This window comes from Labeo rohita, chromosome 5 (assembly GCF_022985175.1).
Source record: "Labeo rohita strain BAU-BD-2019 chromosome 5, IGBB_LRoh.1.0, whole genome shotgun sequence".
Lineage (NCBI taxonomy): Eukaryota > Metazoa > Chordata > Actinopteri > Cypriniformes > Cyprinidae > Labeo > Labeo rohita.
This window is the reverse complement of record NC_066873.1, coordinates 27631318-27654887: the sequence shown is the minus strand read 5'-3', so window position 1 is coordinate 27654887 and position 23570 is coordinate 27631318. Positions and strand designations below refer to the sequence as shown.

Genomic DNA, 23570 nt, shown 5'->3' with positions numbered 1-23570 from the left:
ATCCAGATCTCGAGCTTGATTCCCAAGCGTGTAATCCAATTTTACCCCTGACCTCAACTGACACGCTTTCATTTCATTTATCACGGTTAATTTCAACTTTAATTACACTAATGTACCCAGCAATGAACATGTAAGCAACATTTGAGAAATGTTGAGATTGTACTGCATAGTTTAAGAAAGCGCTTTCACATGTCTATCAAAAAGAAAATGAATTTGAAAAATGTTTTTAAAATAAGTAATATTTTTAAAAATAAATTGTGAAATATTATTACAATTTATAATAACTGTATAATACATAGTTTAATATATTTTAAAATATAGTTTATTTCTATGATAGCAAAGCTGAATTTTTTTACAGCCATTTTTCCAGTCTTCAGAGTCACATAATCATTCGGAAATCATTCAGATATGCTGATTTTGTACGGACGTGAAACATTTCTTATTATCATTATCATTGACTATTTGTGACCCTGGACCACTGATCTATATATAATGATGTATATATATAATGTTCTCTATTATAGATCAGTGCCCTGGACCCTAAATTTGTAGCAATAGCCAACAATACATTGTATGGGTCAAAATTATCAATTTTTCTTTTATGCCAAAAATCATTAGGATATTTTTGTCTACGGTAAATCAAAAGTTAATTTTTGATTAGTAATATGCATTGCTGTGATCTTCATTTGGACAACTTTAAAGGTGATTTTCTCAGTATTCTGATTTTTTTGCACTCTCAGATAGTTGTATTGCGGCCAGATATTGTTCTGTTCTAACAAACCAACTCCATTTTTAAAAAATTGACCATTATAACTGATTGTGTGGTCCAGGGTCACATTTTTGTTGAAACTGTTATAAATTTTTGTTTAGGATTCTGGGAGGAAATTCAAAAGAACAGCACACTGTAAAAAAATCTGTAGTTTTTGCAAAACAATTTTGGCAGCTGTTGTTGCCAGAATAATTCTGTAAAAAAAATACAAAAAACTCTTAAGTTGCTTTTCCACAAGATGAAGTATATAATAATAATATACAGAAAGTGCACACAGTCATTCACACAAACACAAAATGCCATCATGGTAACACACATGACTTTAAAATAATGCAATAAACATTCATTACACAACAGTAGAAGTAAAACCCAATGTACATAACTGATAATACAAACTATTAAAAAACATAATTATTTAAACAAAATACTTCCAAATGTAACATAATTTTACTGTTAAATTAAATGAAATGTCTGGGTAGATCTTTTACAGTTTTTCCTTGTATATAGTACAGGAACTTACTGTTAACCTATTAACAGTGTTTTTTTCCTATAGTGTTTTTACAGTACTTTCCTGTTAAAAATTACACTCATTTTTAAAGTGCATTTATTTGAATTAGAAATCCTTTGTAACAATGTATACGTCTTTACTGCTCCTTTTGTGCTAGTGACACTGCAAATTTTACTGCTAAAACAGAAAACTGACATGCATTTGGTGCTTGATAAATGTTTGAGAAAGATAAGAAAGAGGTAACATTATTCAGCAAGAGAGAAGTGATGTTTTGCTGTGTGTCAGCTATACTGCGCATATGGAGAAGATGCTGTTTTTGATACCCATATTTAATGCTTGTGATCTTTAGGTAGATTTTCTTATAGTGTTTAATGTCTTTAAAACTATTTGGAATCCTCAAGCATTTAAAATGAGTCTGTGAAGAGGCAAGATGAGATGATATGCTGACATACAGAGGAGGGCTGCATGTTTGTAGAATGACTGCAGGGTAGAGAATGAACGTCCCCTTGCTCCTGCCTCCATGTGACCCGCACTCACATTAGCACAAGTGGATGTGTGTGTGTTTGTGTGTGTGTCGTTTGAAATGGATCCTTCTTAAGGGCTTAATGGCTGCAATATAAAGCTGTTGATTGTAAAGTAGGTGCTGAGACCGCGTTGTATGATTTTCTCATCACGTCTCTTCGTTTTCTTGTCAGGTTTTAAAAATTGACCTTTAAAATGTAATTCGTTTTGTTCTCTGGCAGTGACAAGCAGCTTGACGACATCTTAAAAATGCTGTGCGGATGAGGCAAGACACAGTACAAAAATAGTGAGGTAGTCACTCAGACAATTAATTTTATATCACCGTAAATTCCTTGTACTTCATAGAAAAAAAGTTATGCATATAAGCTGAACTTAAACTACATGAGTTGCCCCAGATTTCTAGTTTCCACCATGCTTTGGATTAGATTCTAAGAGGAGAATAAATGTTGAAAGCGTTATTTTTTGTATAGGGAGAGATGTGTTAGTGTTTAATGTTCTGTTATGATAGGTTTTATAGGAGTTTCTGTTATGTTGCAGTTTTGATGAGCTGTAAAAGCTAATATGAGTTATATAATATGAGTTATTGTGATGTTTATGCAATCTAATTGTATGAGTTGGTTTAGCCAATATTTCAATTTAATTGCAACTTGCATTATTGCAACACCTTGGCAATTGAATCGCAAGTAAGTTCAATTGAATTGGCTAGTAAATATATGGGACAGCTTTTTAAATATCTGCAAGTACAATCTTAACATCAGTCAGTCAAGCATTATAATATGATAATGATAGAACTTTTGTAATTACAATTAAATCTTGGTAACCATGTATGAATGCATATTAGTAATTTTAACTAAACTTGGTGGTGGTGGTGGTGGTGGTGCTTTTTTGGTCATTCAGTGTTTCTGTAAAAAAAAAAAGGAAAAAAAAACAGATCTATATATAATGATTCTATGTAATATATAATATTATTTATATATATATTTTTTTTGTTGTTGTTGTTGTTGTTATACGAGTACTTCTAATAAGAGCAATATTAAACGCACTAAGGATTAATGAGCTGCTGGGTTCATTAATATTTATCAGGTTGTGTACGTTCGCTTGAACTGATTTGCTAAAATCAAAACAGGGCCGAAAATAGGTGAGCGCCAGCCAATGAGATTGTTGTTTGCGCATTAGATCCGCCTACTACCGAAGAAACCGGCAGTTCTTAAAAGCTGAAGAATTCCAAAGGAGCTCCGTTATTTTGACAGGAAAATATGACAAAGAATATCGTTTACATGTAGCGTGTCAATTCAGCATGGTATGTAAAACTCTCTCGCTCTCTCTCTCTTTGTGTGTGTGAAATAAAGCGACGGTGAGTCGTGCACCTTCACACTAGAGTTTACGGTACGTCAAATACAGGTACGCTGCGGATCCATTGAGATGAATTGAAAAATAACACAGATCTCTTGACAGAAAATGAAACTCTGAAGCACTCAGTCAGTATTCGGCGAGTGAAAATATATCTGTGCTAAACGTACACTTTCAGTGTCTGATCTGTAGTAGAATCTGAGAATTTCTTAATATTAGACATCATTTAGTCGTCCAGAGTAAAGATTTAGTTGCATATGCGAGTGACTTACTCGCAATGTAGAGGGTTGTCAATCATTGTGTAGTGGAAAATAAAATTTTAAAGTTTTTCATTTTTAATTGATTAAGTTAGTCTAAATTTGTTAATTTAATAAAAAAAAAATGCCACTGATTACTGAGTTCTGCTATCTTAGGGTGTAATGTTACAGTGCAGTAGATATTGCAGTAGACAATTTGATTAAACACTTTAAATGATTTACAGCCTTAGTTTACTGACACATTGTCACAGGTTTTTTTTTTTTGTTGTTGTTGTCATCAGCTTCCTGTTGTCACTTCAGCCTGTTCTTGCTTGTATCTCTCTGTCCTCATATTGTGTCCGTTCTTAGCGTGGGATTACCAGTGATTAATGAATCAGTCTGATCACACCACATCAGCAGTGAGGATTAGTCTCTGCTGTCCATTACTGTATGAATTAAGCTGTCCCTCAGTCACTGTACTTCCTCGATTATGAGGCTACCATTATACTAGCTTAACCAGATTACATTGTTACATGCATTAAACATATTCTCTCATACTCAGTGATAAACGTGGTGCATGTCTATTGAAAACATGATATTTTTCCATTAGTGTAGTTACTTTATACATGTTTTAAAATGCATGCTTTTAGCTTGGGTTTAGCAGTGTTCAGTGAAAGCTATACATTGGTACAGTAGTTTTTAGCATGCACACACATGCACAGGAACAGGCACACACATCAATGCTAGTTAAGACTGTTAGGTCTGGCCATAAGTGGTGGTGCTATCTGTAGGTCACTGCACATGTCTGGGGGTTGCAGACATTAAAGCTGTTAGCTGGATGTGTGATACTGTAAACTTCACATATCGTGTCTTGTAAGTCTGAGAAAATTCAGCCTCAGTTTTAATGACATGTTGATTTGTATTTCAATAAAAGCAGCCACTAACGAGGCTGTGCATGTGGGGTCAGTAATATATATATATATATATATATATATATATATATATATATTTAAAAGATTATTTTGAAGGAATATTTAACAGAAAAGTTATTTACCAGGATTTATTTACCAGAAAAATATACACAATGCTGTATTTCTGAGAAAAAAAAAAAAAAAAAAAAAAAAAAAAATATATATATATATATATATATATATATATATATATTTTTTTTTTTTTTTCAAATAAAATCAATTATTTAGAGATGCTTTTGAGTATTAAAATGTAATGAAACCATTAAAAAGGAGTCCAGTAAATAATGTAAAACACAGAATTTGGTTAAATAAATAAAAAAAAATTATTAAGAGAAAAACTTAAAAGAGAAAAAAAAACTTATTTCATATGGCCTTCAATTTATTTTTTGTTAAACTAAACTTCTAAATTGCTTTTATGGATTTCAGTTAATTAGACATGCTTTTTCATTAAGAAAATGTAATTTAACCATTAAAACAGAGTATAGAAAAATGAAAGTGAAAAAAAAAAATGGAATCCAGAAAAATTAAAGCGGGGAAAAAAAATGAATTTGAGGGAAAAAAAATAAAACAGATTTCACAGGGCCCACTGCCCACTGTACACCACTGTTTAAAAGTCTGGGTACAGTAAAATGTTGTAGGATGAATTGAACAAAACTGACAGTAAAGACATTTATAATGTTAAAGATTTTTATTTCACATAAACATTTGCAAACATTTTGTCAAAGAATCCTGAAAAAGTGTTTTTTTTTTTTTAGTGTTTTCAACATAATATAATAATATATTTTTTTTAATAATACAAATGTTCAGCAAAATCAGTACAAAATCAGCATATTAAAATGATTTCTGAAGAATTATATGACACTAAAACTGGAATAGTGATGCTGAAGATTCAGTTTTGCATCACAGAAATAAATTATACTTAAAAAAAATATTTAAATACAAAAGTCATTGTATTAATATTTCACAATGTTATCAAACATACAGCCTTGTTGAGCATAAGAGACTAATATTAGATAATATGATATATTAATTATAAAAGCAGTTATATTCTGGTCAATATTAATATGCTTATGAATATTTTCATGTTATGGCCAGTGACCAATAAATGGTCTCTTAAAGGGTTGCTTCTTTGCTGTAAAATATTTAAATCTGTTAAGTTAGCAGTCTTCTTTTAAGACTCTTCTATTTCCAGAATAAGCATACTGTAAATGTACTTGCACAGTTTCAAAATAAATAAATTAAAATAAATTAATTTCCTTTTGTTTTATACAGATTAAAACAACAATACAGGAATGTCAGCTGTGAACTACTTTGCCTGTCATATACAGTATCTCCTCTTGCTGTAGGTTGATGATATGAGCATGTCTGCCTGTTTGTAATCCATAAAAGGTATTGTTGTCATTTATGAGTGCCCAGTAAATTCATATTTTATGTTCCAAGGGGCCCTTTAAGTAGATGGATAGCAGAAAGACTTGCTGAGGGGGATGCTGCAGTCTTTACGGCCTGCGATGTGTTATAAATGTGTCTAAATTAGTGTCTGGATTCAGACTGTCTCTAAGCGCTTGCCTTTGTTGTACCTGTCTGATATCCAGTAGGGCATCTCTCTTTATGTCTCTCTCTGTTGTATAGCTAAAATCTTCAGTTCTTTCTTTCATATTTGCAGAGCGTACAATTGAAGTTTCTTTCTGAGAATAGTCTTCGTTTGGCCGTTCATCCTCTCACGCTGGCATTCTCTGACAGCCTCCTCTGAAATCCCCATCCCACTTGAGTCTGTTGGCAGCTCTGTTTTGTTTCCTTGCTGACTTGAATAGGTTTTAATGGCTCTGCTTCATGTTTGAAATTAAGACTTGTGGCTTAAGACAGCAAACCAGACCCAAGAGCCCTGTGACATGTGCCGCATTCAACGTTCACTCTGAAATCCAGGCCTAGCCGACGTAACGGGCTTATCGGAGCTCTGCGCAGTCCAGCGACTCGAATATCTTTTCTAGAGACAAGTTGTTTTGGCTGGTTCTCTTGCGTGTGGAGTGCTTGACTTTTTCATAAGTGGCCTTTTTTGTCCACATCATACATCATTTGAAAAGAGGGCAGTCTGGATTCTTGCTGGAAAAGATGGAGGTATTTCTTCTCTTACTGAGTGAAGACACTTGAGCTTGTCTGCTGCTCGCTTCTGTTAACTAAGCTTTGAGATTCCTTGTTAACCATCTGTCTCGTGTTCTGCATGTAGTAATTGTAATTAGGAAAACTGGGTTAGTATGAGTATTGCCTTGTTTTGTGTGTTGTATCATTCTCCCACTCTCACAGAAACGCCTAGAAAATAAACTGAACATTTGTGACACTTGTGCATTTGATTTTTTTGCACAAAAAAAGATTTTTTTTTAAAATGTCTCTAATGCTCACCAAGGCTGGATTTATTTGAAAAATTCTGTAAAAACAATAATATTACAATTCTGTAAAAACAATAACTGTGTTCTATTTGAATCTGTTTTAAAATGACATTTTTCAGCAGCCTTCAGTGTCACATGGTCTTTCAGAAATCATTTTTAAGTTAGATTAATTAATAGTTTTTTTTATAACATTATAGATGTGTTTACTGTCACTTTTAATTACTTTAATGTGCCCTTGCTGAATAAAAGTATTAATTTCTTAAAAAAATATATACACTGCCTTCTAAAAGTTTGGAAACGCCCTAGAAAAGTGGGGTTTTGGACAATATTGGCATGAATCCTGTTTAATTTGTGATAATTTTGCACTGATAAGGGACAACACAAACTACGAAAACATATTTTATTACATAAACAGTTTATGCATAGAAAAAACGTACATTTTCGATTCATCAGAATATCTACCATTAGCAGCTATTACAGCTCTGGGCCTAAATTCATTGTATTCTAAAATTAATTGGCAATCAATTGTTGAAGCTATTAAGGTGTGCTGACCCAAAAATTATTTAAAAACCTGAGCCAAGTTTAAACCAGTAACCAGGCATCACAGCTGACAAAGGGGCATGTCTGACTTTGACATGTATATATTGCCATTATTATGTAATCAAAATCAAAATTATTATTGCTGGTCTTAAATGATAATGTCAAGTTACTTTAATGTATTTGCACCAAAAAAATGATAAGGATTTATGCTGATATCGTCCAAAACCACACTTTGCCAGGGGTGTTTCCAAACTTTTGGAGGGTAGTGTATGTATATGTATTACTGTCCCCAAACTTTTGAACAGTAAAGTTGCACAATGTTCTGTGTTTTTAAATTTAGTTATTGCTTTACTTTTCAACAAAAACACAACTCCTGTAGGCTTAATACTGTGCATGCATTAATAGTGTCAACACTGAAAACCAGCATCAAAGTTTTTGGATTTTTTTTTCGATATTGACCACGTTTCCACCACTGAATAAAAAATTAAAAAATGGTTATTGCAACGACTTATTTCACAGTTCTCAGAATTGTGAGATATAAACTCGCAATTGCGTGTTATATAGTCAGAATTGCGAGGTATATACTCAGAATTGTAAGTTTTAATCACAAAATTTTGAATTTATTTTATTGACTTTATGTAATAATTGCAAGTTATGAAGTTGGAATTGCAAGTATAAACTCGCAATTCAGACTTTTTTCTCATAATTGTGTGATATAATCTCTCAATTGCGAGTTATAAAGTCAGAATTGTGAGACAAAGTCACAGTTCTGACTTTATAACTCGCAGTTGAGTTAATATTGCGCAATTCTGAGATAAGTCAGAATTGCAAGTTTATATCTCGAAATTCCAACTTTATAACTTGCAATTGCGAGTTAATATCACACAATTCTGACTTAATTTCTCAGAATGGCAAGTTTATATTTCACAATTCTGAGAAAAAAAAGTCAGAATTGCAAATTCGTATCACGCAGTTCTGAGAAAAAAAGACAGAATTGCAAGTAAACTCGCGTTTGCAAGAAAAAACGGTCAGAATTGTCAGAAAAGTCGCAATTACCTTTTTACATTTTTTTTGTTCAGTGGCGGAAACGGGCTTCCATACAAACCTGTCTGTCACGGGGAAGATCATAATCTAAGAGACACAGTATTTATTTTAAATGAGTCACTGTAGATATTGTCTTATTGTCTTATTATCTTATATTGTCTTATTCACAAAGAATGGGAGCTGTAATTTATCAAATGATGGAGAAGAGTATATCAGTCCAGTGCACTTTTTTTCATTTTAAAGAGGTGATTCATCTTATGATTCATATTATACATTTTCCGTCAACCAGCTTATAAAATGCTAAATCACCTGTAGATAACCTTTTTAATATTGTAACACAATTTACTTGCTGATACTCTAAGATTATTTGCATGTCTTCCCAGCAGATAACGTATGTGCTTTAATGAGGATGTAAAGCTCATGTTTCAGGATGGGTACACAGTATTTATTTTGAATAACGGGTTTTGGAGTGTATACTCTTTGTGTTGACATTTACTCATACTAGGTTAACAGTGTTTTTTTAATCATTCACAGATCCCTTGCTGTAGAGAGAGTAGTGATAGAAACATCCAATGCTGCAAAACTGATGTGAGTATGTCCTATTTCATCTACGTACTTAATAAGATCCACTTTATTATCACTGGTATAGTATTACAATTATTTTTGACAGATCCTTTAAAAAACACCCTTTACACCTGGTTACATCAAGATATTTGTAGATTGGTCCAAAAGGGCAGCTTCCGCTGCAAGCGCCAGCATATTAAACACATTCGAACTGTAATCTGTCTAGTTGTTCCTCCATGAGTGAAATCCCATTTGTATTCATCTGCATGTACATTGGCCGTGTCCTCAATCACTGTACGCTCCAGCAGTTTAAAGCCTGTCAATATTCATCTCATCAGCGCTCCCACTCTCCCTCAGTGCTTACCGGCCTCTTAAAGGGGAAGTAATGGCTGTTTATAGACTCTTCAGATGGTAAAACTTAGGGCTGGGTTTAGACACAAATTTCACATTTTGATTTGATTTTGATTCACAAGGTTGCAGTTCGATTCAATATTCAGTATTATTTTGGATATATATCAGGAACAGTACATGCAAAATTTTCTCAAGGAAAAAAAAATCTCTCAACTAATGCTGTAAAATGTACATGAGAGTCAGTTGGTACTACATTACTATAATACTGAAGGTTAAAAGTTTTTAATAATAATAAAGTTACAATTACATAATTATATTTGTACTCCAATTAGTTTTTTGAAATATAAACATTTAAAAGGTGTCTGTCATAAAAACTGGATTCATTCAAACAAATTAAACATTGAAGAACAGTAAAAATTGTTATGAATATGTTATATGGTGCATATATGTCGCAAAACGCTCCTTTCTAGAATTTATTTTTCTAGCTAACAAGTTCATGGTCACCAAATATGTTTTTTTTCTGAGGTAAATGTGAAGTTACGTTACATTGTTTACAAGCTGTTATATTGACGTCTTTGCGCGGTTGAATCGATTAAAACCGAAAAATCAATACTCTAATATTTCATTTGTTGCAGCAGTACTTTCTGTGCATTTCCATGTAGAGTAATTAAAGGAGAAGTTCACTTCCAGAGCAAAAAATTACAGATAATTTACTCACCCTGTTGGCATCCAAGATGTTTATGTCTTTCTTTCTTCGGTCGTAAAGAAAGTATGTTTTTCGAGGCAAACATTTCAGGGATTTTTCTCCATATAGTGGACTTTAATGGTGCCGCAAGTTTAAACTTCCAAAATGTAGTTTAAATGCAGCTTCAAAGGGCTCTAAACGATCCCAGCCAAGGAAGAAGGGTCTTTTCTAGTGAAATGATCAGTTATTTTCTAAAAACAAAAATTACAATTTATATACTTTTTAACCTCAAATGCTCGTCTTGTCTAGCTCTGCGTGAACTCTGTGCGTTCCAGTTCATGACAGTTAGGGTATGTTGAAAAACTCCTATCTCATTTTCTCCTCCGACTTCAAAATCGTCCTACATCGCTGCAGAAGCACCAACCCAGTGTTTACAAAGTGAATGCGGAGGGTCAGACACCCTTTTAAAAAAAGGTAAAACAGCGATGTAGGGTGATTTTGAAGTTGAGATGGGAGTTTTTCTACATACCCTAACTGTCATCAACCAGAAAACACAGAGTTTTTTTTTATATAAATGTATATAAAAAGTATATAAATTGTACTTTTTTTTTCTTTTTTTAAAAACTGACTGATTGTTTTGCTAGATAAGACCATTCTTCCTCTGCCGGGATCATTTTAGAGCTGCATTTAAAGCATTTTGCATTTAAACCATTAAAGTCTACTCTTGGAGAAAATCCTGAAATGTTTGCCTCGAAAAACATACTTTCTTTACGACCTGAAGCTGACAAGGGGGTGAGTAAATTATCTGTAAATGTTTGTTCTGGAAGTGAACTTCTCCTTTAAAAGAGATGCTTTTTTAGTAGCCAGATTTCACTAACATGCTTTAGAAAACTGGAGGCCTGTCTTTGCAGGTTATCTGGCTGGTTAAACCACTCCTAGACTTTGCTGCCAGTGAAATAGGTGTTGTTTTTAGCCTTAATTTTTATCCAGTAAGTGCTTGGCTATGTGTGTTTTAGATTTGTGATATCTATCACAAAGGTTGATCTGGAAAATATTTTTTGTAGTGCAGTTTTGTTCATGGCTTTTGAGCATAAGGGCATGTTGTGCAACCTGTCCATGTTGGCATCTGCCTGATTTGGCTTCTGCCAAGTGACAGATGGATGTGACAGCGTTTTTCCTCCCTTTTTAAAGTTTATTGTCCTAAATACGGATGATCGTAAAGTTGCACTTTATTTTCTGTATTAACATTGTTTTTTCCAGCTATCCATGACTCAATAATAGCACCTACTAGTTGAGAATTACTGTTGTAGACTGTAGAACTTTTATGGTGACACACCATTCATTATTTTCTATTTCAAAGCATATCTTTCTCCCTGTGTTTAGTCAAGCGATGGTTTGCTGTTTATCTTGTCTAATAGCACACGGTTCCCGCTCAAGATCACCACCCACTGACTGATACAGCGCTAGAACCGTTTGGGCGCTGTTCCCTCACAGTTTGCATCAAAGCTTTGGTGCTGAATTGAAGTGAGAGGAGGCAGAACGTGGGCATGGAGCATTGCAGTCGTTCACCTCTCCTCCTCCTGTTTTCCCTCTCCACATATCCTTCACTCTGCTCTGTGCTTTCCTCCTCATCCGGAGGGACTCGCTTTAACAGCCACATAAATGCACTCTGTTTCTACAAGGATGCCTGCTAGAGCTCAGCTCTGCCAGTGAAGGAAGAAAGGGTGTGTATGCGTGTGTGTGCACTAAAGTCTGCTCACTGCATACAGATGTCTTGGATTGAAATGGATATCTTGCACCTGGGAGAACAATTGAAGCGTCCGCGAATGCAAACTCACACACACACACGGAAAAACACGGTGTGAGTTATATTCTCTTTAGCAGGAGCTGACAGGCCTGTCTGGATGAGTTTAGAAAGTCAGCTAAACTTGCTAGTCTGAACGCGCTAGCCTACCACAGACAAAATGAGAAGGAGACTTGGAGAAGTCGCAAGGCTTAGTATGACAGACAAGCCTACAGTGTATTTTGACCTAAAGAAGCTAAATTTATTATTCTGTTTTGTAAAAAGGGTTTGATGTTATTGTGTTTGACCATACCAAATTTCAGCCTTTTGGGCACAATGCAGATCACCTCTCTAGAATTAGCATGGTAAAAGTTGTTATTATTATTAATGTAATGTATTATGAACACACTGGTATGTAGTGCAAACAGTTTTACCGTTTACTGCACATTGTTATTTTTCCAGTTGTTTTCCAAACTGCAAGTCTCACTCATAGGCTTACTCTTGTGTGGTGGGTAAAATTGTTTTAAATTGAACTGTACTTTTTCTCCATGTGCCTTGTTGGATTTACTTGTTTACATAGCTTGACGAAAAGCATTCTGGTATTTCCTTTTCAACAAGGATAAGAGTGATGCTGCCTTAGAACCAAGCGGCAACCTCCCGCTCTCTCTATTGAAGCCAACATGAAAGTGACTTAAACTGTAATTCATCGACTGGGCGCTAGAGACTGGCTCCAAAAGGGAATCAATCCCATAGACTCCCCATGTTAAAATGCCCAGCTTTACAGCAGAAAAAATATGTTTACAGCCAGGTACAAAAAGTGGTTTTGGTCTATATAGCTAATTTCGCCCTTCATGTCAACTGTGAGGGGGGTGAATTTTTTTTATAACTCATCCGTTTAAATTATATTAAGCCTTAAAGTTCTGCATAATTTAGAGCGTGGCCACTTGAGTGACAGGTGGATTGCCGCTGCTGTCACCACCGTCGTGCTAGGCGGGCGTGGTTTCAGCAACCAGCTCCACCCACGTCCCGCCTCTTTGCCGATTATTTGGGAGCGACGTGCAGTGACGCGATTCCAAGATGGGGACGCCCGACTCCCTCCTACTAAGAGCTTCAGAAATGCTCTTCAGAAACCTACAGGTGATGTCATGGACACTACATCCATGTTTTTTACATTCTATACTTAGAGCTTTGCAGCATAATTAAGATGGCAAATCATAATGGCTAGAAAGTGTTGACAGTCCTTTCATTCATTCATTGACAACACATTGCCTTTCTCTTTAAACATTAACATAGACCTCTTTTAAGTTACAAGTTGAATGCACCTAACACAGACTGCATGAACAGGAAGTAATGCAGAGAGATAGAAGTCATTTTAGGGCATGTAGCATGTAACATTAGTCTCGCACTTTCCTTGGTTGTGAAAGTATGTGTCTGGATGAGTCAAAATCTCTGTTTTAACAGATGAGTCCTGATTAACCAAGAATTCTCTTACGGTGTCTCTCTTATGTTGTTATCAGGTGGCCATCTGCCCAGGAGGAAGTGAAATCTGAGGATTACAATACTCTCTCTCTCTCTTTTTTTACGGTTCTGATAGCTGGTGAACACAAATGCACATACACCGAAAATGCCACAAAGGGAATGTTGTGTGTTAGAGGTGGGATATCTGTATACATTTAGAAAGTCAGCTATGCCTGTTTTTGCTCAGGAATGTTGTGCTTGTTGTCATGTACTTTCACACACTATCATGGTGTTTACAGTGAGCGTAATCATTGTTTATAGTGATATGCTTCCGCACATGGTTTTGCTGAGCGTGCTGGATTTTCACAAGCCATGGGTAAGTGGCTGCCTCGTGGATGTGACATGCAGTCTCTGTTACACTGCGCTCTTGTTACATTTCATTTCAGATGCCTGTAGATAGTGTTTGAATGATTACTGAACACACGTTACTTGTCACTTTTAACACAAAAGTGACAAGTAATAGTATGACAGTGTTTGTTTCAGTTTTATTGATATCTACACTACCTTTTTAGTGTTTGATGTCAGTAAGATTTTTTGTTTGTTTGTTTGTATTAAAGTGCCCCTATCATGGATTATGAAAGGTTCATATTTTGGTTTTGGGAGTCCCCAACAACAGGTTGACGTGCATGCAAAGTCAAAAAACGTGTTCGTTATCTTATAATATGCATTTATTTTCACTGCCCAACGATTCATTTTTCCAAACCCCCCCTTTGTTTGACGCTAATCTGCAGTGATTGGTCCGATTACCCAGTCTGTTGTGATTGGTCTACTGCGTGCAGTGCATGTTGGAAACAGAACGCCCATCACCATTACATTAAACACCCAAACAGCCATGTTATATGTGTTAACTCAATGCAGAAATGTATTGATAAAGCACTGCATTTTGTACACCAATGTACTGCTCTATTCTTTATCAGAACTCCAAGTAATAACATATTTTTATCGACACATTTCTAGACAATTGTGAGCGAACGGATATCATTGTTTCCCCTAGGATTCCAGTTTTTTTTTTTTTTCGGAAATTCTTGTGTGTTTTAATTTTTCTGATCAAATACAGGCATTAAACATTTGTTTATTTTTAATGAAATGAAAATGAAACCCTTTTATTTGTTGCCAAACAAACAGAGTTTTTTTCTGTTATTATAATTTCTGCATTCTGCATTTTCGGCAGAGGCCACAAATAACCGTGAGTGTCACGTGTGCTTCAGTATTTGTGTAGTAAACAAAACCGCGTCTCCACCATTCATTCATACAGAGCCAGGCAGAACATGGAGGATTCATATTTAAACCGTCTTTTTGCGTTTTAATATTCACAGACACGAGTCCATATCGCGGTTCAAATTAAGTGAGAGACCTACATTTGTTTTATTAATCCAAAAATTGACATATTCTGTGGCATCCCATGCTATATGGAGTAAATTCGTTTTTTATGAATGGACTCCGCAATCCCTCCGCGTATTAGCGGAGGAGAAATTGTAGACACGTGACCACGTAACGTTAGAGACAGAAATGACATGCCGTTGTGTAAATAAGATAAATAACAGGCTATTTTGTTTGTTTAATAAAAGAATAAGGTGTAGACCTGTTCTATAGGAAAGGTAACCTTAAATGACGTCTGTTGTGATCTGGCGCTATATAGAAAATAAAGTTTACTTGACCTTCAAGGAGGGTGGCGGCTGCCATTGAGGGGGCGGGGGCGCCCACCTAATATAATGGCAGGGGAAACACTGGATATTGCCGTTAGCTGGTTAGCCAGAGACCTACAAGCGATGTGGAGCGAACACAACACACCCAGCTAAATATGTGTTTTGCATGCAACAATGTGCATGAAAGCAACCATTTTTAAAGGATTACCTCACTTTCAGAATAAAAGTTTCCTGATAATTTACCCACCCCCATGTCAGATGTTCATGTCTTTATTTTTTCAGTTGCAAAGAAAGTTTTTTTGAGGAACGTTCCAAGATTTTTCTCCATAAAGTGGACTTCAGTGGTGCTCAGTGGATTGAAGGTTAAAAATGCAGTTTTATTGCAGCTTCAAAGGGCTCTAAATGATTCCAGCCGAGGAATAAGGGTCTTACCTAGTGAAACGATTGGTCATTGTCTTTAAAATTTATGTTTACACAGTTTTTAACCACAAATTCTCGTCTTGTCTAGCTCTGCGATGTGCATGCGTACTCTGTGCACTCCGGTTCAAGACAGTTAAGGTATGTTGAAGAAGTCCCATTTTCTCCTCCAACTTCAAAATCGTCCTACATCGCTGTTTTACCCTTTTTTGTAAAGAGTGTTTGACCCTCCTCGCAAGTTCACTTTGTAAACACTGGGTCGGTACTTCTGCAGCGATGTAGGACAATTTTGAAATCGTAGGAGAAAATGAGATGGGAGTTTTTCAACATACGCTAACTGTGCCCTAACGGATTTATCCTCAAAGTGAAGAGCACAGCGTCTTCTTGACATGATGCTATCCAAAGGAATCCGCTACAGTGTTTGAGGGAGAGGGGGTTCCAGTTTCAATATGCCAATGATTCATGTTGACGTCAAAATGAAACAACTTTTGGCTCATTTTAAAAATGACTCGTTTAAATTATTCAGAACCGACTCTTTCTTTTAAGAGACAATAACTTTATACAAGGTGCACTTTCAGATTTAAAACTTTGCAGGATGTTTTCATTCACTTAGAGCTGTTACACAGAGCTGTTGCATGGAAAGTCATTTTCAAAAATCCGTAATAGTGGCACTTTAAGAAGATACTTTTATTCAGAAAGGACGGATTAAATTGAGCAAAAGTGACAGTAAATGCATTTGTTGCATAAGATTCCTATTTCGAAGAAATGTTGTTGTTTCGAACTTTCTATTCTTCAAAGAATTAAGTAGAAGTAAATTTGACAATGAAGACTGGTAGTAATGGCTGCTGAAAATTTAGGTGTGTCTATCAAAATAAATAAATTACATTTGAATAAAATAGAAATTTGTTATTTTAAGTTGTTATAATTCTCTCTGCCATTTTCTCAACGTTCGAGCAGCTGTAGCGACAACGTCTCGTAAGCAATGCAGGTGTTTTGTAGTTGGCTGAACATAAACATAAGAACAAAGTGAACATAAGAGTCTTTATTTTCTCCTGACATCATTTTCTTTTTAATGGTTACGTGTCAATCCACAAGAAAACAGAAGAGAGGGGTGGGGTGAGCAGTAGATCATTATCATTTAAAGAAACATAGGTCTCTGTGAACAGAGCTGTTTTTGGCAAGTTAAAAAGGGTGTTGTTTTACACAATCATTGAGGAATTTTAACCAAAGTATGTTACAGACGTTTCTTAAAGGCCCTAAGGATTCATACCACCTTGTGGGAAATGGGCATCTGATGTCCGCTTTAAGTATATATTTTTTAAAATGAATTAAAAATGCATGTCATTTGCAGTCTGTCTTGTTTGTGGTGTTAATGATTGAATGAGTATAGCCTTGGATGTGTGATCATAAATACAGATGTAAAATTCAATTCAGATTCAAACGGATCTATACTAGTTATCAGTGTAGTTTGTCTGTGCCATATGTTTATTGTGAGGCATTTCTTATAGCATTGTCTTGTATGTGTCTGCTCTCAGGGTGTACCAGAAACATCCGTGGCCTGAATCTTATGGTAGCACTGAGATAAAACTGTCCCAGTGCTGAGCCTGGCAGGAGGACGATGCTTTGACCTAGTGTTGAAACAGGGCCTCTTTGAACTGTGCGCTGTGAGACAGTGGTGCCGGAATGAGTTTTAGAATCCTAGTGTGGTCCTGGTATGAAGGCCTGCCTCATGAATATTAATTAGCTCGTGTCGACGTTGCCAGGTAGTCTCACTAGACTGTCTAGTCACGTAACCTATTTAATATTCATGAGCCAAGCCTTCACCTAGGTATTTATTCATAAATTCACGTTCTTTGCAGATACACTTGAGTTGTACATAGATGCTCGATGCTGAATTGGTTTTGAGATACAGTATTAGAATAGATTTATATTTGCTCATATATTTTCTTGTTTTAATAAACTGTCTAAGCAATGTAATAATCGTGAAATCGAATATGTAACTCATGCTTAGGATGCCAGATTTAGCAATTTAAGATTGAATTGTTTGTGGCATCGGTATCATTCAGTTTCACTGTCTCAGAGATTTTGTAGATATATGCGTGGATACATGTATGTGTATATATATTTATACAACAATTCTTTCTGGTCTTTGAATCTGATTGGCTGATCAGAGTGTGATATTCAAGTGATAACAGAAATCCAACCATTTTACTGTTGGTATCACTCTGCTTGTGGTGTTCCTCACAGCGAGTGTCATAGTGGACACCCAAATCTGCTGTAATTGCATAAACAATACTGTTTTTGTGTCACAGAATGTAGTTTTAAGATTTGTTTAGACAGGAATGAACTTGGTTAGATTTGAAATATGTGTTTTTTCATAAAGATAATGAAAATTTGCTTTAATGTTTTCAGAGATGTGAGCTTGAGGGCGTCAGTGCTCATGAACCTGCCGAGAGCAGCCTTACCTCGGCCAGATCTTCTGGAATTTGCCACTGGCTCTGATGTCTTTATAGTGGTTAAACATGAGATATAATTTGTTTCGGGTAAATCCAACAAGCAGTCTTTGGTCTCATTAATCTATTATTTATTCCAGATCAAATAGTTTTGGCTGGGGGCAAAGTCTCATCATGTTATATTTTATGTAAATTTAATGCTGCATATCAGAGTGCTGCCTTTGTACGTTTTGACTGAAATGCCTACTGCAACTTTTATGATGACTGATGTTGTTTATTAAATATTATTATTCTATAAATAACATTTTATATAAATAATAGTAGTACTTAACAGAAGTATTTAGTATTGGGAAAAGGTGTGTGTTCGTGATGGTGATTTTAGTCACATTATATATGCATATATTCACTTTCAACAAAACATTTTATTATCAGCCATTTAAATTCAGTTTAGTGGGGTTGGCCACCTGGGCCAGTTTTAAAAGGCATCTGGGGCTTGCAGAAGAAAACCTCCCATGTTTGGCCTGTATATTTTGGGTAACCTTGAGCAATAGTATAATGTAGCGTGTCCCAAATACGTCAAATTGAGAGTGGCTCCCTTGACATTTGCGTTACAGGATTTTGCTCTGTTTCTAGAGCCTGTCTCATGCCTCAGTCTCTCCGGCCCGCTGTAGGACAGAAAGGATTTAGTTGTGATGACATTTCTATTGTTCGGCTGCATTTCCTATGGTAATTCTCCATGTCCTCATAGAGGATTCTCTGAAATCGGTTGCATGTGGAACGAGACAATAGCAGTAAGAAATGAAGGGAGATGTGTAGAACGGTATTATGAGAGTGGATGAAGAAATTCATTCCTACGTCTTTCTCCTCTTTTTTTCTATCACCATGTAGAGAGCTGGATTTCGCATTTCCACCTCTTTTATCTATAAAACAAAGACTTGAGCAGATGTCCAGCTCTGCTTTGATTCTCTCTGTATGAAGCGAACAATGTCTGATCATAAGAGAAACACTGATGTGAGAGAAGAGTGCAGCGGCCTTGCTGCCGGCAGACGGACAGACAAGGATACCCGCTCAGTCTGTGCAAATTTTGGGCACTTCAGCCAATGTGTGAATTATTTGCATATTCTCTTAGTCCTGAATATCAGACAGTTAGAAGACAAATATTTGCCTGCCATAAATTGATTGGTTTGGAGAATAATATGGGTAAATGGGAACATAGCATTTGGTTTGTTGTTCTGAATTTACAGGAGCGTCATAAGAACACCTTTAACATGACAATGGTTGTGTTTTAAAATGCTTGTAAAACACAGTTTAAATGATTTGGGGAGATTTTGGGAGTGGAATATATTATATGATTATATAAAATTTCTTGAGAATTTACCCACCCCCATGCCATGTTCATGTCTTTCTTTCTTCAGTCAAAAAGAAATTATGTTTTTGGTTTTTTTTTTTTTTTTTTTGAGGAAAACATTCCATGATTTTTCTCCATATAGTGGACTTCAATGGTGGTCAACGGGTTGAAGGTCCAAACTGCAGCTTCAAAGGTTTCTACACGATCCCAGCCGAGGAATAAGGATCTTATCTAGCAAAAATATTGGTCATTTTCTAAAACAAATAAAATTGATATACTTTTTAACCACAAATGCTTGTCTTGTACTGTTTTAACTTTATTTTTGTTATCAAAAATATAGTAAAAACAGTAATATTGTGAAATGTTATTACAATTGAAGATCCAAATTGCAGCCTCAAAGGGCTCTACACGATCCCAGCTGAGGAATAAGGATCTTATATGGCAAAAAGATAATTTTCTAAAAAAACATTTCTGGTAATTTTCTAAACAATTTTTTAAAACATTTACCACAATATGTTTGTCTTATGCTATTTTTACTTTATTTATTTTTATCAAAAATAGAGTAAAAACAGTAATATTGTGAAATGTTATTACAATTTAAAAGAACAGTTTTCTATTTTAATATATTTTCCAATGTTTCCTGATTGTAAAGCTGAAATTTCAGCAGACATCGTTTTTAGTTTCACATGATCCTTCAGAAATCATTCTGATATGCTGATTTGGTGTTCAAGAAACGTTTCTTCTTATCAAAGTTGAAAACATCTTTTTTGCTGTGATTGCTTTGATGGTGATGGTTTGTTGAATACTGTCACTTTTGATCACTCTGTGTTCTTTTTTGAATAAAAGTGATTATTTCTTTAAAAAATAGAATCTTGCTGATCCCCGACATTTGAACGGTAGTGTATATATCGTTTGGACATTTTTATTCTCTGTAATATGCTCTTCTTTTCTTTGTTGTGACCTTTTGTTTGTGTTAGTTATATTTTACGGTTTCATGATTTGATATAATGTGCAGTTTGGGTTCAGGGTCCTGTGATGATCCTAATGATTTGTTAGCTTTCTAAAGCTCTGTTGCAGTGGGGTTGAGTCTGACTCTGCAGTGTGTTAATCAATAGGCCTCAGGCAGCCGTCTAACGCACAGTCTGTGTATAGATAGAGGAAAAGACTCTCTCACTGTCTCAATCTTCCACAAACAAACCCCAGAAAGATAGATAGATAGATTATTTGAGTCTAAAGGCTCTGAGGGAAATAGGATGCACACACACACGCACACAAGTCAGTGAGTACAAAGCATTTCTTGTTCACAGTGGTGGCTCCTAATTATCTTCCGTCTGAGGAAATTGGGCTCCCTGAGAAACACACTTTTTTTCAATTAGCTGGTCATGTATGGTTGACTTCATTGGCACCTTGCTGCCAGTAATATTCACACCCTCCAATCAGTTAATGCCAGAAAAATGCCATGGAGAGCATGATCAAGGCATAACTGACCCTCATTAGAGCCCAAAATGAAGTCGAGGACTGATAATGTTCACACAGAGCCTTTCATTTTTCTACTTGTTTAAGAAGCAGGAGGAATGAGAGCAATGAAATTTGATTGGATGACTGTATAAAACCAGCTATAGTGCCATATTTTCTTTCAGCCTTCATGCATCTTAAAATCTGTGTAAGAGTTTGACAAAATTACATTTTAGTGACAAACACTTTGTCTGTTCTTTCCTTTCTGTGTCTGTCTACATAGCCACAGCATCCTGTAACTGCAAGCTGAAGTTGGAAGTGGAACAATTAATGCAAAAAACCCCACACCCCCTCCTCCCTGCTTCCAAGCTCCTCCTACTCCATCGTCATGGCGATGAGCAGTGATCCTGGTTGCGTGGGGGTGGACCCTGACCCAGACTCCTCCCAGACCGCTGAGATGACTGACAAGATGTCTGCGGTGTCGCTAAGGTCCGATACCTCCTCCAGTGTAGTGAAGAATGGGACGGGTGTTAAGAAAGCTCCGCCCAAGAGGCCACACCTGTCAGGCAGGAAGATGTCATTGCAGGAGAGAGGAACGTACGTGTCGTCTGGGAGCGGAGCTGACCGCTATTCCCGAATAGCCAGACAGCCAACCATAGAGTCCAAACGAGTGTCAATCTCAGACTCGCAGGTGAGACTAATTTAAATATTTTCTTGGAATTGCATGAAATATGGTTCCACGTTTACTTGGATATACCTTCATTTTTACAACTTTTATGACTGATTACTATTGGTCTATAGTTATTTTGGCAGCTTGCTTTCAATAAAAGCTGTTTTTGGACTAATAAGGAAGTTATGAGTTCTGAACCTTACAGGACGGTTTTATAGTGCAGTGACCTCTTAAATGTTATTAAAGGAGAAGTCCACTTCCAGAACAACAATTTACAAATAATTTACTCACCCCCTTGTCATCCAAGATGTTCATGTCTTTCTGTCTTCAGCTGTAAAGAAATTATGGTTTTCGAGGAAAGCATTTTAGGATTTTTCATCATATAATGGACTTGATTGGTTCCCCTGATTTTGAACTTCCAAAATGTAGTTTAAATGCAGCTTCAAAAGGCTCTAAATGAGTCTAAAATCTAGCGGAATGATTGGTCATTTTTTCTTTACAAATGAAGACAGAAAGACACAAACACCTTGGATGACAAGGGGGTGAGTAAATTACTTGTGAATTGTTGTTTTGGAAGTGGACTTCTCCTTTAAGACCCATCTTTTTTATTCAGGCTTGTATGGGATTGTTTGTATGCTTGTATCAGGTCTGTTTAGACTGTAATAATGATTATTATTGTTTAATGTTTCATTGTAAGGTGTCTTTGATTGTCATGTAAGGCTCCTACACTCTTAAAAACGCTGGGTTAAAAACAACCCAGCGCTGGATGAAATATGGACAAACCCAGCGACTGGGTTGTTTTGACCCAGCGGTTGGGTTAAATGTTTAATCCAACCTTCTAGGTAGTTTTATTTAACTAAGCTATTGCTTAAAAATTACTATATGCGACCCTGGACTACAAGGGTCATATGGGTCAGTTTTTTTTTTTAAATTTTACATCATCTAAAAGCTGAATGAGTAAGCCTTCCATTGATGTATTGTTTGTTAGGATAGGACAATATTTGTCCAATATACAACTATTTGATAATCTGGAATCTGAGGGTGCAAAAAAAAATCTAAATTTTGAGAAATTCAGCTTTAAATTTGTCCAAATGAAGTTCTTAATAATGCATATTACTAATCATATAAGTTTTCACATATTTACGGTAGGAAATTTACAAAATATCTTCATGGAACATGATCTTTACTTATCCTAATGATTTTTGGCATAAAAGAAAAATCAATAATTTTGACCCATACAATGTATTGTTGGCTATTGCTACAAATATACCCGTGCTACTTATGACTGGTTTTGTGTTCCAGGGTCACATATTTCTGGCTTTTTGGGTTCATATTAAGCCAGCCATGTAGTAATTTTTAATCAATAGTTGAGTTAAATAAAACTAACCAGAGGGCTGGATCAAACATTTAACCCAACCGCTGGGTCAAAACAACCCAAATATGGTTTGTCCATATTTAATCCAGCACTGGGTTGTATTTAACCCAGCATTTTTTAGAGTGATATAAATAAAACTAAATAATATAATAATAATAATAATAATGTCAAAAGATTTCTCAATTCATGACCCCTTAAAGACAGTTATATATTGGGTTAAATACAACCCAGCTCTAGGTAAAAATTTGGAAAAATCTAGTGACTGGGTTGTTTTGTCCCAGCAGGGTAGTTTCATTTAACTCAACTAGTGTTTAAAAATTACAATATGGCTGACTTAAAATAAACCAAAATAGGTTATAAATTAAAAATCAGACACATAATTTCTAGAAGCATCAGCAATAACCAGAAGGTGAACATTTATAAGCAATTTAAAAAATGTTTATTATTTAATTCTTATTTATTCAAATTATTAATACATATTTGTTTATTGAACATATTAATAAATGTTAATTTCCAACCTATTTTGAACAATATTTGAGCAAATTTTCAGCAATAGTTGAGTTAAATAAAACTGCCCATAAGGTTAATCAAAACAACTCAATCACTAAGTTTGTCCGTATTTCACCCAGCGATGGGTTGTTTTTAACCCAGCATTTTTAAGAGTGAAATAAGCAATTTAAAAACAAAATATTAGATATGTAAATAAACAGATTTTTACTTTAGATGGCTACTTCTTGATTCTGTAATCCTATAGTATGTTTCATGAATAAAACATCTAAAAAACACTAAACACTGTAACCAACATTAATATGGTATGACTGTGTGCACAGGACCAGTTAACACTAATTTTACACATAGTACACATTGTATATAACAGCGGCAATAGCGCTGAATAGTTTGAAATTATTGATTTGAATTTGTGTTCAATCTTGTGTGAATATTTGTGAGTTTCTTGAAATTAAATTCAAATATAGTATTGTT

General features: G+C 35.3%; 1 protein-coding gene across 6 annotated transcripts in view; it reads left to right on the top strand.

The window, feature by feature from the left end:
* Window positions 1-23570, top strand: part of camkk1a (calcium/calmodulin-dependent protein kinase kinase 1, alpha a) — a 101835-nt gene that overhangs the window by 27908 nt on the left and 50357 nt on the right. For 4 of the 6 annotated variants that reach the window (XM_051110389.1, XM_051110383.1, XM_051110384.1 and 1 more), the window contains exons 2-3: window positions 8859-8912; window positions 20828-21235. In XM_051110389.1, the coding sequence (XP_050966346.1) occupies window positions 20933-21235 (303 nt within the window). In that variant the 5' untranslated portion in view covers window positions 8859-8912; window positions 20828-20932. The remainder of the gene's footprint in view (window positions 1-8858; window positions 8913-20827; window positions 21236-23570) is intronic. The other 2 variants (XM_051110387.1, XM_051110388.1) reach the window with 1 other exon arrangement.